The sequence below is a fragment of the Chenopodium quinoa genome, unplaced genomic scaffold (assembly GCF_001683475.1).
Source record: "Chenopodium quinoa cultivar QQ74 unplaced genomic scaffold, ASM168347v1, whole genome shotgun sequence".
Taxonomy (NCBI): domain Eukaryota; kingdom Viridiplantae; phylum Streptophyta; class Magnoliopsida; order Caryophyllales; family Amaranthaceae; genus Chenopodium; species Chenopodium quinoa.
Genome location: NW_018744367.1, coordinates 6,880,150 through 6,892,948, shown reverse-complemented (window position 1 = coordinate 6,892,948; position 12,799 = coordinate 6,880,150). Strand labels below are relative to the sequence as shown.

Here is a 12,799-nt window from a genome sequence, read left to right as displayed (position 1 = left end):
GCTTTCAATATTAGAGGGTTAATGTGTAGAAACCCCCCTATAAAAATACAATCTACTTTGTAATATACAGTTTGGTGCGGCTTGTGTTATATATTTTTTTTATTGATAAAAAGCCATAAGGCGGCTAATTATTATTATAATACGAACAAAAATCCTCGGTGCTACAATGTTCGAAAGAACAAGAGACTTTACCCAACCCAAGTTCAGTATCAAACTCAAGTAGTACAATGTTTAATGTTAAGAGGTGTCAAAAATTGACCTAACCAATCTGACTCGAAACCGACTTGGAAAAAACTAATTCAGATTTTGAATTGTATTATCACAATAATTTTACATGACTTAAGAAAATAGATCTGATCCCACCTAGCTTCACCAAACTCGACCCAACAGTTGAATTGATACCTCTAGCAGCCATTACATGAGCCGCCTCACTAATCTCTCTAAATACATGGGCAAAAGGAATTGAATTAAACTCATTTGGTAATTGGCAGTACATAGATCTCATGATTACTCTCAAGTACGAGCCATGTACTCTCGAGTTTAGCTTGTGAACGACTTGGAGGCAATCACTTTCAAAAATGACATCCTCCACTTTGTATTGTATAGCAACTTGAAGCCTCCCTCTGCTATCTCAGCGCTCCTTCAGCAATTGGTCTGAATAACTAAGCCTAGCTTCTCAGCCTGAGTAGCGTCTACATCTATTGAGGCTGCCAGCAGGTAGAGGAGCCCAAGCAGCCACATCACGGTCTACCAAGAGCCCAATTCCCACACCAGTATCACTTTTTTTGCTTTCTCACATCATTTCCCACTTTGTAATCCTGTATTTACGACTGTGCTGCTACAAGCCTACAACTACCACAGCTGCGTGTTTAGCCAACTCGCCACGGAGTGCTCAATGGTGCTCAAACCAGTTAAACCACACAATCATCAATATTTCCTCAGCCTCGTACTTTTGATGTCGCTTAATAATCCATTCAAACCAATCTGTAATAGACACATAGGGAAGGCCTTATTCAACCACTGTCAAGCCTGAAAACCCCCATACAGCAGCTGCAAAATTACAGCTTCGCAATGCATGATAAGTAGATTCTTTACTGGCTCCACATCTAGTATATATCTCCGAGATTGTGTTGATTCTCCTGTGCAAGCCAGCACTTGTGGGAAGAGCTTTATGACACATTCTCCAAAAAACGCTCTTGCTTTTGGTGGTACATCAAGCTCCCATACATATTTTTCTCCAAAAAACAGGCACATTAGAAGAGCTAGACATCCCTTCGTGTATTTTTAAGGTACTTTACAAATATCCAGATTTTTCAAAAAATAATTACCAAGTTTCGTGTAGTACCATCCAAAAAACAACCATCTAATTGCCTAGGGCATAGGAATGAAGAGTACATTACATTACTAAATATGATTGTGATGAATGATCTAAGTTAGAAGAAATTCCTCTCCCGAACATCATAAAATTCTTGAAGGTGATAATGTTGAGATCGTCCTTGCATCTCTTAACACACCGAGCTTATGCACCACGCTTATGAAAATCATTCAAAGATTTCCAAATATATATTATCGGCAATGTTTACGAAGCAAAAATAAATAGTAGAGTTGGTATACACAATAGAATAAGGCAATGTTATTATTTGCTCCATTTGGCTTGAGATGATGTCTACAAGTGCGCTGGAAAATGCAATCTTGCTAAAGAGCATCATTTGGACTCTAGTAGCCCAGTAACCCATATTATGGCAAGAGGAAGAATGCGAAAGAGCATAACTTGGCTTCGTTCTCTTTATTCCTCTTGACTATAATACTAGACTAGTAACTGAGAAGAACAAAGATATTGCGGATCTGAATCTGGAATATACTGCGTCTTAGATCCAATACAGAATAGATTACATGAATATGCTGCCAATAAAATGCCCTAGAATTACCACAATATGTAAACTACAGCACGTCAGAAAAGGATTATGTAGGTGATTTTTCTATCATAATCCATTAGAAATGCATGAGAAACAGTTGATGTGAACATCTTATAGTATGAGCAACAATTTTCAGCAATTCTCAGATTCTATCAATCAATTCAGCAACCCATCAAATTCCACCATTTTCGAGAATCGACAGGAGTAATCTGCAAGTAGAGTGAAGTAAGAGCTTGCAAATATTACCCTCACAATGGGAGGATGCACAAACATTCATCAGGTGTTCAATTAATCACAAAGTCAGAACTTGCAATCTGCACAGATCATTGTGTCAGGCAGTGGAAGCTGCAGAAGCTCACAACGGACTGGAAGCAGTAATCTACAAAATTGTCTTCTTCAACCTCTACCGGCACCAATCAAGTGTTTCATATTGGGATCATCTTCAAAGCAGCAGCAATTGGCATGCCAAGAAACCCAAACAATATGCTCACAAACCACTGGCTAAGAGTAAGTGGAGTCGTGTTTGCAAATGCACCAAGGAACTCAATAATTACAACTTGAAAAAGAGCTGTGGCAGTGAGAACAGTCACAAATACATAGTTGTTAAGAATCCCTGCAAATACATTAATCTTCTCCATCTCCCTGGAGCTGATTTCATTGAAGACCTGACACAGAAGATTTTGCTATAAGCTGACTAAATCATACATTTTGGAAAGAATGAGAAATGCTATCTTCATTCTTCACCTTTACCAATTTTTGAATTGTGTATGAAGAAGATATTCAGACCAATGAAAAGCATTGTGGAAGATCAGATTATAATACCTGGCAGAAGACAAATGAGTTGAAGATAAGTGTGTTCAAGGTTAAATCAGAACCAATTCCACTGAGTCCAAAAGCTGACTTTCCTCTCGCCTGTAGAAACCATATAACAACAAATTGATAAATTGCTTGCCCCAGTATATTCCTCCACATCACATTACTGATAATGCTTCCTTTTCTTCCAACAGGTTTCCGCTTCATCAACTCATCACTGGGAGGCTCAGTAGCCAGTGCAAGGGCACCAAGGGTGTCCATAATCATGTTAACCCATAAAAGCTGAACAGCAGTAAGTGGAGCACTTCCTGGAAATAAATAAATAAATAATTAAGCAGAAAGCAGTCTTAGGGTGGAAATATCTGTTGTTGGGTTCATCTGATGTTGATCATTTATTACCATGCATTGGAAATTGTTAATGAAATAAGAAATATTTAACAAGGTCAAACCATGCATATGGAAAGCAAATGCATGACTGTATGATTTGTGCTATGAAGGTATGTGTACGAGTAACTTAAAGTTCATGCATGGGGTGATGGGGAGATAATGTGCGTGAATAACTCAGGATATGGTTGGTATTACTGTTTCAAGATAGCTTGATGGCTATAAAAGCCCTGGAATTATCTTGCATTTCAGAGGATAATGGAGTGAGCGCGAGAGAACAGATTGTATAAGGGTGACTAGATCAGAGTGCTTGTGCTTCTAACCTTATCTCTTGAGGTCAAGAAAGGTTGGTACATAAATCTTTAGGCTGTGAGAATGTTTACCAGGAAGTTGAAGCTTGGATAGAACCTCTTAAGCTGTGCTTCTTGAAGTACTCCTCACATGGAGAATATTTTAAATCACGGTGTGGAGTTGTGAACATTGTTCAATTGACTAAATCAAGTTAAATATTCCAATTTCATCTATGTATTTATTTATCTTGTTAAAGTTCCAAAATGGGTTTTTGGTTGCCCAAAATGTATACAACTTCAGATATGGCCTATGGATTTTCTGATTCTCTGTGACTGGGGTTCACAGGCTTACCGGTCAAACAGGCTGAAGAAAAGTTGACAATAAGGGCAACAATATTGACTGTCAACTGGAACTGTACAAATTTCTGAATGTTCGTATACACAGAGCGTCCCCATCTTGCCACAGTTACAATTGTAGAAAAATTGTCATCCAAAATTATGACATCAGCACTCTCCTTTGCTACCTGAAATCAAACAGTTAAAGGTAATTATGATATTAACAGCCATAAGTGTAAAAAAAAATCTTCTTCATAGACAACAATACAGATCAAAACTGAGAATGCATCAATGCACATATGCTCCATGTTCTAGAAGACAAAGAACATTGAATAATTTAGTAACTATCTTGCTAAGTCAACCATGAGAGCAGATTCTAACATAAAATGGAACTTGCATCTTAAAAGTAAGATCCATACAGGCAAAAACAGAAGAAATCACAGGTAAATTTGTTTAAAGCAGAAACTCTTAAATTTGGTAGAAAGGAAATGGATGGAAAAGCATAACATTGGAGGTGGCAGAATAGACTCAGTTATCTATCTCACTATTTTACCCTCAAATCAGAGATTTGGATAGAAATAATGCTTATGACATAAAATCCTTTTATTTCTTTCTAATCTTTTTTATAAAAACCCTAAGGAAACCTTCTAGTTCATACCAATCAAACCAAAGGCTAAGTTCCCTTTTTTTTCTTTTCAATCATCAATAAATCCAAATACATGGGCCATATCCGGGGAACATTGATGATTTACAGATATACTTAAATTTTTCCACGAACCTAACTCAAGGACAAAGTCTTTTCAGGAAATTTTGTGGACTTAACGTACTAGCTGCTCTCTAAACTCTCAACATTTTCTAAGATACTTAATAAAATAGACACCCTTATGCTTTATCGTGGTTAGCAGTGCACATTGCATGTAATAATGTGAATTTGACCACATCCTAGAATTCATATTGACTTGACAGATTTCTGAAAAATCATTATACATACAAACTCTACATAGCTATTATATTTCCAAGTGTCACAAGCTCAAACTTAGCTATTTTATGAGATGATTTCAAATTTTCATCCATGATGAATGATTAGGGGATTTTTCCCCGCCACGTGGACCAATGAAGCCCTGCCACGTGTCATCCACGTGGACCAGCCAGAGCCCGCCACGTGTCACCTCATGAGAGGTCCAAGGTGGACCAATCAGGTAACGACACGTGGCAGGCATAATTGCCAACTAGGAAAGTAGTCTCCTACGGCCCAAATTCCTAGACAAGGCCCAGTCAGCCCTAGGTTAACTAAAACCTACCCTATAAAAGGGAGATGTTTCCCTCTGAGGGACATCTATTCAGAAATATTCAATTCACATTAACTCTCCATCAAAGAAAGTCAGACACCTGACACCTCGAACTGAGCAATTACACATTGCAGATACTCTCGTGGAATCCGAGAGAGACCTTTACTTTCTGCATTTTACTCCTCAAACACGTTCTAACTTGATCGTCGGAGGCGGAGCTCCCACCCACCGGAGTCTCCGTTGTTTTGCAGGTACAGGCGTCCAGAAGTCAGTCTTGGAATTGTAACTCTCCCGAAAGATATCAAAAAACCCCGAAACAATGAAGGATGAAATGTCCATAAAAATGTTGGGGGTGTTGAGTATCTGATACACGTACTTAAACTGTGACGAAGAGCCAAAGACTACTCACCATAATCCTAGGTGGGGAACTTTTGGAGATGATCATGACATAGCATTTATACAAATGATTACTTAATAGTACAGAGTAGTAAATTATGGTCTTACTAGTTTCATTGGTAGAAAACAATGTCAAATTTATTATTCCGTTTTAAACACTTGCATAGTCAAAATGTTAAAGGGAAGTTAAGACTTTTTTACCTTGGTATAGTAAACTCATTTTACACGTGCTTAACCACACTTAATACGAAAAATAATTTATATTTTACGAACTTTGGAAAATTTTAAAAACAAAAGACTTGAAAAGAAGGATACCTCAGTTCCAGAGATTCCCATAGCAAGGCCTATATCTGCTTCATGAAGGGCAGGAGCATCATTTGTACCATCTCCAGTCACTGCGACAACTTCTCCAAGGGTGGTCCGCAAATGTCTTACAAGGGTGTGCTTATCCATTGGAGAAGATCGAGCCATGACCTGCAAAAATGAGTTTAATCAATATACCTTTTAATTACTGAACATCCGCCCACATATTATAGAGAATGACAGCAAATCCATCATGGTACACAGAAGCATAGATTGGCAATACTACATAAACCACCCAAAACAAGGCCATATGCTTTTTCCTCAGTGAAAAAATAGTACTGAAATTTGGGGAAAAAAGGGAACATATTTATTGAATTTTGGTCAGAAAGTATTAGCTAGGTTGCATGGGATAGGGTAAAGACACAAAAATGGACTCGGGCATACCAAAGTACAAATCATAAACTACTCCATACGAAAAGCTAATTTGACAATCACCTAATATATAACGAAAAATTGGTATAAAACATCCAAATAACATCATACAACCAAATAATAAATCATTAACATCATTGATCTAAAGGAGAAGAAGTTGTTGATACAAGTTGAAAAATAAAAAAAGGCAATAGTGAAGAGAGAGAGAGAGAGAGAGAGAGAGAGGGGATACTTGTAAGAGAGTATATACAAAAAAGAAAAAAAAAATAAAAAAAAAACCTCAAAATATGTTGTCGTAATATTTCCAATAGTAAAGAAAATCATGTCAAGGTTTGTCACGGTTTGTGTCCGAGTGCCCATGCATAACAAAAAACTGGACACAAATTTTTCATGTGTCTCATGTGTGTCACTGTCGGATATCATATTCAATAGGGATATAGCAATTGGATGGTGTGTATGTGCTTTACAAGAACTTAGGACACATATATGTCAATCAAGCATAATTTCACCACAACATTAACATTACATTACACCATCTTTAAGAGACTAAACAATGAGCTAATGTGAAGACCTAAAAAAAGATTCAATAATTACATAGGGTAAAAATTTTTTGGCCACAGGAATTCTGTAAGATTAAGGGTACTACAGCATAGACAAACCTGAATTTTTGGTATCAGTTCAATCAATTCCTCCAGGCTCTTCTCACGAAACTCAGGACCTTCAATAGCTATTCCGCCTTCGGTGAGAATCCCACATTCTCTAGCAATTGCCTTTGCTGTAGTTATGTTGTCTCCGGTTACCATCCGGACAGTAATTCCAGCTGATCTGCAGATTGCAACAGATTTCTTGACACCAGGACGGACTGGATCTTTGATGCCTACTATACCAATGCAGGTGTATCCATTTGCAGGAATAGAACCATCAGCAGAGAAACTTTCTTCTAAATCTTGATACACAAGGCATAAAGTGCGAAGAGCTTCATTAGCAAACTCTTCAATTGTGGCATTTAAATGTTCAACTGATGATTTATCAAGGGGGACAATTACGCCATTTGAGTCAACAACATTATCACATGCAGCCAAAATAATCTCCGAAGCACCCTTACAGTGTGCCCTCAGACCTCCATTAGGGATCTCTAGAATCACTCCCATTCTCTTCTTAGAGGAGTTGAATGGTTCCACTTTAACAATTTTCAATGCTTCCCTTTCTGTCATGAAATCACCACCAAGTAATAACCCAAACTCCAAGAGAGCAATTTCAGTGGGACTTCCTAAGATCTCAATTTTGTTGTCTTTGGCTCTAACTACTTCTCCTCCAGTATTGTTAAATATTGATTCTAAAAGAATTTTACGCGCAGAATCAGGAATTTCAGATACTGTATGAGAATCCTTGAAGCTGCTAGCTTCCAAAGTTCTCCCACACATGTGTGCTTTGACAACAGTCATATGATTAGTTGTAAGTGTCCCTGTTTTATCGCTGCAAATAGTAGTAGCAGATCCCATTGTCTCACAAGCAGCAAGGTTTCGCACAAGAGCCCTGTCATTCATCATTTTCTTCATTGCAAAAGCAAGGCTTAAAGTGACAGCCAAGGGTAGTCCTTCAGGGACTGCAACAACAACAATTGTAACAGCAATGGCAAAATACTCTAAAATCTCAACAGCCTCATCACCAGACAAACTCCACACAGAACCATCTTGTAACTTGCGGCTGAATAATCCTTGAACCATCACAGCAAACGTAACTACAGCAAAAAAGAGGCCAATTTTTCCAATAACAGTTGCCACTCCATTCAATTTCACCTGCAGGGGCGTTTCATCATCACCTTCTTCACTGATAGTAGCCATCAATTTACCCCATTGTGTTCTCATGCCAACAGTGGTAACAAGCATTTTTAATGACCCATCCTGAACTTTGGTCCCTGATAAAAGAAAAGGATGCTCTGAGTTAACATGAATGGGTTCACTCTCTCCTGTCAAACTTGATTCATCAATTACAGCAGAATATCCTGAAACAAAAAGTCCATCAGCTGGAACCTGATCTCCGATGGCCAGATGAACAAAATCCCCAGGCAGTAGGTCATATATTGATAGTTTTTGTCTACAACCATCTCTGGTAACCTGTACTGCTATTTTCTTTTTCTCTTTGTCCAAATCCTTAAACTGCAATGACTGCCTATAATCACTGGTCGCAGTTACAATTACAACTAACAAAATGCTAGCCACGATTCCAATACCATCATGGGCCCCCTTTGGCCAACCTTCCATTATCAGGCCAACCAACAAAGAAACAACTGCACAAACTCCAAGTATCATAAGAGTCATGTCTTGAAGAGCTTCCCACACAAAAATTAAGAAACCCTTAGGTGGACTTTCAATGAATCTATTGACACCATAAATTTTCTTCCTTTGGTTCACCAGATCCTCAGCAGTAGATATTCCATTCACGGTTGAGGTAGAGAGCTTTTTAATGATTCCCTCAACCCCACCATGATCTTTCAGCTTCTTCTTGTTGCGATACTCTACAATGGATCCCAACTCATCAGCACAAATCTCAAACCCAGCTGATTTGACTTCCTCAGGTGGAGAGTATGATACACCTGGCAAATATGAACAGATAATTAAGGTCATTGAAGTGTCAAACACAATGTCAAAGAAAGTCTCTTGCTAAATTGTTGATTAAAACTATTAAGCTGATAAATACCCTGTATAAACTGGAGAGCAGCTTGTGAGACCAACAGTGCAACTCTCAATTTCTCCTGCAAGGCTCAAGATGAGTAAAAGGGAACAAATTAGCTCAAGTAGTAGCACAATAAATTAGATAAAAAATTTAAACCTGCAGTTGAACAAAACTTTATGGTTGTTTCTTGGTTTAACAGTTTGCCTAAAAAAGTTTTAGCTAGGATCACCATGATGGCCGTCAAAAACATCTCACATTTGGTGATCTTGATTTTATATATTAATTCCAATACAATCTTTATCCCTAACTTTAAAGAACATTAAGATAAGTTGAATTTCTAATTATTACACGATGATATAAGAATAACATTAACAATTACATGGCATTTAATGGAAAATTTATTTTAAAAAATTATCAACCTCAATTTTTCAAAATTGAATACACTGTCCAAAATTGTGACACATTTATAAAAGCAAGGTATTATTAACTATCCTAAGGTATATAATCATTGAAGAAATAAAAAAATAATCTCTTTATCTCTCTTTTTCTTTAATAATTTCCCTTTCAAAGTTTAGGTTATATCCTTACAGTGCCCCTTTTTTTTTTTAAATAATAAATAAATGCTACTGTGTAATATGTTGCTAGATAAATCACAAATGTCTATGTAAGTAATTTCATCTTTGAATAAATTTTTCTAATGCACAATTAAATAATTAATGATCAAAGTTGTGTCTTGGCATATGTGTTAGATAAAGTGATAAATTTAAATGAAAACAAAGATAGCATGACTTTTTTGTTTTTACTATATACGTCACTTTCCTACCAAAATTCCACACTCCCCCGGGGACAAAGGCAAATTGACTTGTCAATCTACTTATCAAAGCACAAGAATATTGTGTCATTTAGGATTTCAATGGCAGATCCACGGTGGGTTCATTGAACCACTGTTTTTTTGAAAAGATATATGCCATTGGTGTGCATGAATGAGATAAAGAAAATAGCGGAGCTCAGTGGTAATGTTGATTACAAATGTGCTCTTTGTCCTCACAGGGAAAGAGGTTCGATTCTCCATAAACCTCTTAAGCCTTTTAATTTTTTTCCCTTTTGCTTCTCTAAACGTATGTATTAAAATTATAACTTATATTTCCTACGTTCTTTTTTAATTGCAACGTATGTAATTTTACAAAACTTACACACTCCTTTTATTTATTTTTTTATTTTTTTTTTTGTGATTCTTACGTTCAAAAAATATATATAATCAAATGATATCTTGTTAAATTCAATTCATGTAGAAAAATGCTTTTATGATATCAATTTTTTTTAATTTTTACAAAAATGTAATCTAAGATATCTCGGTTCTAGAATGCGCATTGACAAGCGTAAAATCTCTAAATACGCCACTGTCCTTAAGATAGCTCGTGCTCCATTTCTCTCTAATGGAGTATACTACTTAACATGCGAATAAACATATAATTGCCGACCTATTCAACACAACTCGTAATAAGAAAATGGGTAACGCAATCTTTAAAGGACAGAGCAACACCTTTTATAAATACAGCCGGGTGAACATACAGCAAGGTGGACCCAAAGGTGGTTTTTTTTGTTCATTTGAAATACTAGCATTTTTTTTTTCTCATCTAAGAATTTAAAAATGAGTAGAAAAATATTATATAAGTAGAAAATTATTTTGGGTGCACCTTACACCCAAGTGTATATAAATATAATTTTTGTAAGGACATACGGAAAATTTGTTACTTTTATATCATCCAAAAAGGATGTTGTGCAGAACAAGAGTAATACTATGCTACACTATTGGCCTATTGGGTTCTACTACCTTCATTCCTATAGATCCCATTTGCATAAGTTTTAATGCATTTTTTGAGTTTTGATATTTATAAATTCATGTTATACCAAAAAAGAATTAATACGAGTACATAAATGTACTACAAATCATGTAATATCCCTATGTTTTTACCTTCGTGATTTATCCATATAGTATTATATTCATTTTTTTGGAATCTATAAAGATCCTATACTCAAACGTCATTGTATGATCCATTGATCTATCCTAACAATGTTTTAAAAAAACCACCCCTTAGATCAAAGAAAATTAAAAATATGCATCAAAGTAAAACGAACAATATAAAATCTACCAAAATATACACAAATATACACAAATACACTAAGAATAATACTCAAAACAAATTAAAAAAAGAAAAAACCTGATTAGAACGTCGAATAGCCTGAGCTTCAGATCGCTTATTGAGATTCGCCGTAAAACGAAACCGACGCTTTGGATTCTTGACCAACCAGCAAACACTTCGCCATCTTCGAAGCGCTTCTTCAGACGAATTCTTTGCTTTCACTTCCACAAACTCTTCATCTAGCAAACTCTCCATCTTCAACTTTAAATCAAATCAAAAACCTAATTCAAACTTTAAAAAAAAAAAAATCAAAGCTCAAAATTACTGAAAAACAACGATTTAATCTTTAAAGTTATAATCAACAAGTAGCTGAAGTTTGCTTTACTTAAGTCAACGCTAAAGAACAAATCAATGGAAGAATTTCTGATGAGATAGTGAGTGGTAGTTGGTTGATATAGATACTGATGGATTGTTACGGCAGCTAATATGGAATGGAAGTAGAGAGTGTCTGAAAGTGAAAAGGTAAATTGTTTAAACAAGTGGGAAGTTAGGGAGTTTTTGGTATTATATTGTAATTAAGGAATAATAATTTAATTTAGTTGATTGATTTAAGTGAAGAACGCGGAAAGATAATTAGAATAGAGGTGCTTTAATTGGAGTGAATGGGAGACATGATTTCCTGCTGTAATGTCATATGCAGTTGTGTTGGTGGTGTGCGCCCATGTGGTGAGGGCTACTAGGCCCACTACGGGACAAACGGGAACTTCATCGTAACTGCGGTTAGAGCAATTGGGCGTGGTGCGCTTTTCGAATTAACTGGGCGTTTGGTATGTCTCTCTGGCTTTGCATATCTAATCTAATCTAACTTAGTACTTCTTCCGTTTTGTATTAGTTGCAGTAATAGGCTTGGCTTATATTTTAAGAAAATTATAGACTAGACTTACAGGTTTATAATATAAAGTATTGTTAGTAAGAGATATAAATAGTAAAAAAAGTAATGTGGGTGGGGTTGATAGAAAAGAGAAATAATAAAATATTTGTGAAAAATGGGGTTAGTGAGACAGAAAAATTATAAAGTAATGGTGGATCCTTTACAAATATAGTAGTGTTGCAACTAATATGAAACGGCCGAAAATGAAAAGTGTTGCAACTAATGCGAAACGGAGGGATTAAGAAGTATTTAAAAACTCAATCTGGTAAAGGTACATGTCCTCATCCTATACACTTTCCCATCTTCTCTTTCCAAACAAATATGATACGTATCACTTTTAATAACCCCAAACTTTGGGCGACTTATTAAAGATTAAAGTGACTTAAGGAAGGGCATGTGTTTAGGGTAAAAATACGCCATCCGCGTGGTCCAATTAGGTGCTGACACGTGTCAACGTCAGAGGGGTCTTAATAGGACCAATCCCCTGATGACATGTGGCGCCCTGACCCATGAAAGGAGAACTGATCTCCTCTTACTATAAAAAGAGGAAAGTCCTCATTATTACACATTCATGCACCTCCATAAATACATATACAAATACCGAGCAATATTAACTGCAGAATTTCCTGGAATCCGAGAGACCATTTACTTTCCGCACTTTGACTCACTCAGACGTATTCTAACTTGACCGTCGGAGGCGGAACTCCAACCAACCGGAGTCTCCGTGCTTTTGCAAGTACAGGCGATCGGCTACCAGTTCTGGTGTTGTAACTCTCCCGCAGGACACATCAAAAAACCCCGAAAAATTTGGCGCCGTCTGTGGGGAGAGTATTTCCGGAATGGCATCCCATGAGTTTGTACCACTTAATAACGAGAAACGGCCTCTGGC

General features: G+C 36.6%; 1 protein-coding gene across 1 annotated transcript; it reads right to left on the bottom strand.

Annotated features, from left to right (window-relative positions):
• Positions 1-1,820: 1,820 nt before the first annotated feature.
• Positions 1,821-11,636, bottom strand: LOC110696612 (calcium-transporting ATPase 1-like). Its single transcript, XM_021873951.1, has 7 exons — positions 11,058-11,636; positions 8,860-8,914; positions 6,819-8,755; positions 5,740-5,898; positions 3,756-3,927; positions 2,739-3,037; positions 1,821-2,581 (listed from the first exon to the last, which is right to left on the bottom strand). The coding sequence occupies exons 1-7, from the start codon at positions 11,232-11,234 to the stop codon at positions 2,342-2,344; spliced, it is 3,039 nt and encodes a 1,012-aa protein (XP_021729643.1). The 5' UTR covers positions 11,235-11,636; the 3' UTR covers positions 1,821-2,341.
• Between the last annotated feature and the right edge of the window lie 1,163 nt (positions 11,637-12,799).

Excerpts from the sequence above, each read along its gene's own strand:
- LOC110696612 (XM_021873951.1), bottom strand. The coding sequence starts at position 11,234 with ATGGAGAGTTTGCTAGATGAAGAGTTTGTGGAAGTGAAAGCAAAGAAT. Across the intron at positions 8,756-8,859 it reads TGCTCTCCAGTTTATACAGG|GTGTATCATACTCTCCACCT; the intron begins GTATTTATCAGC and ends CATATTTGCCAG. Across the intron at positions 5,899-6,818 it reads AACTGATACCAAAAATTCAG|GTCATGGCTCGATCTTCTCC; the intron begins GTTTGTCTATGC and ends TCATTTTTGCAG.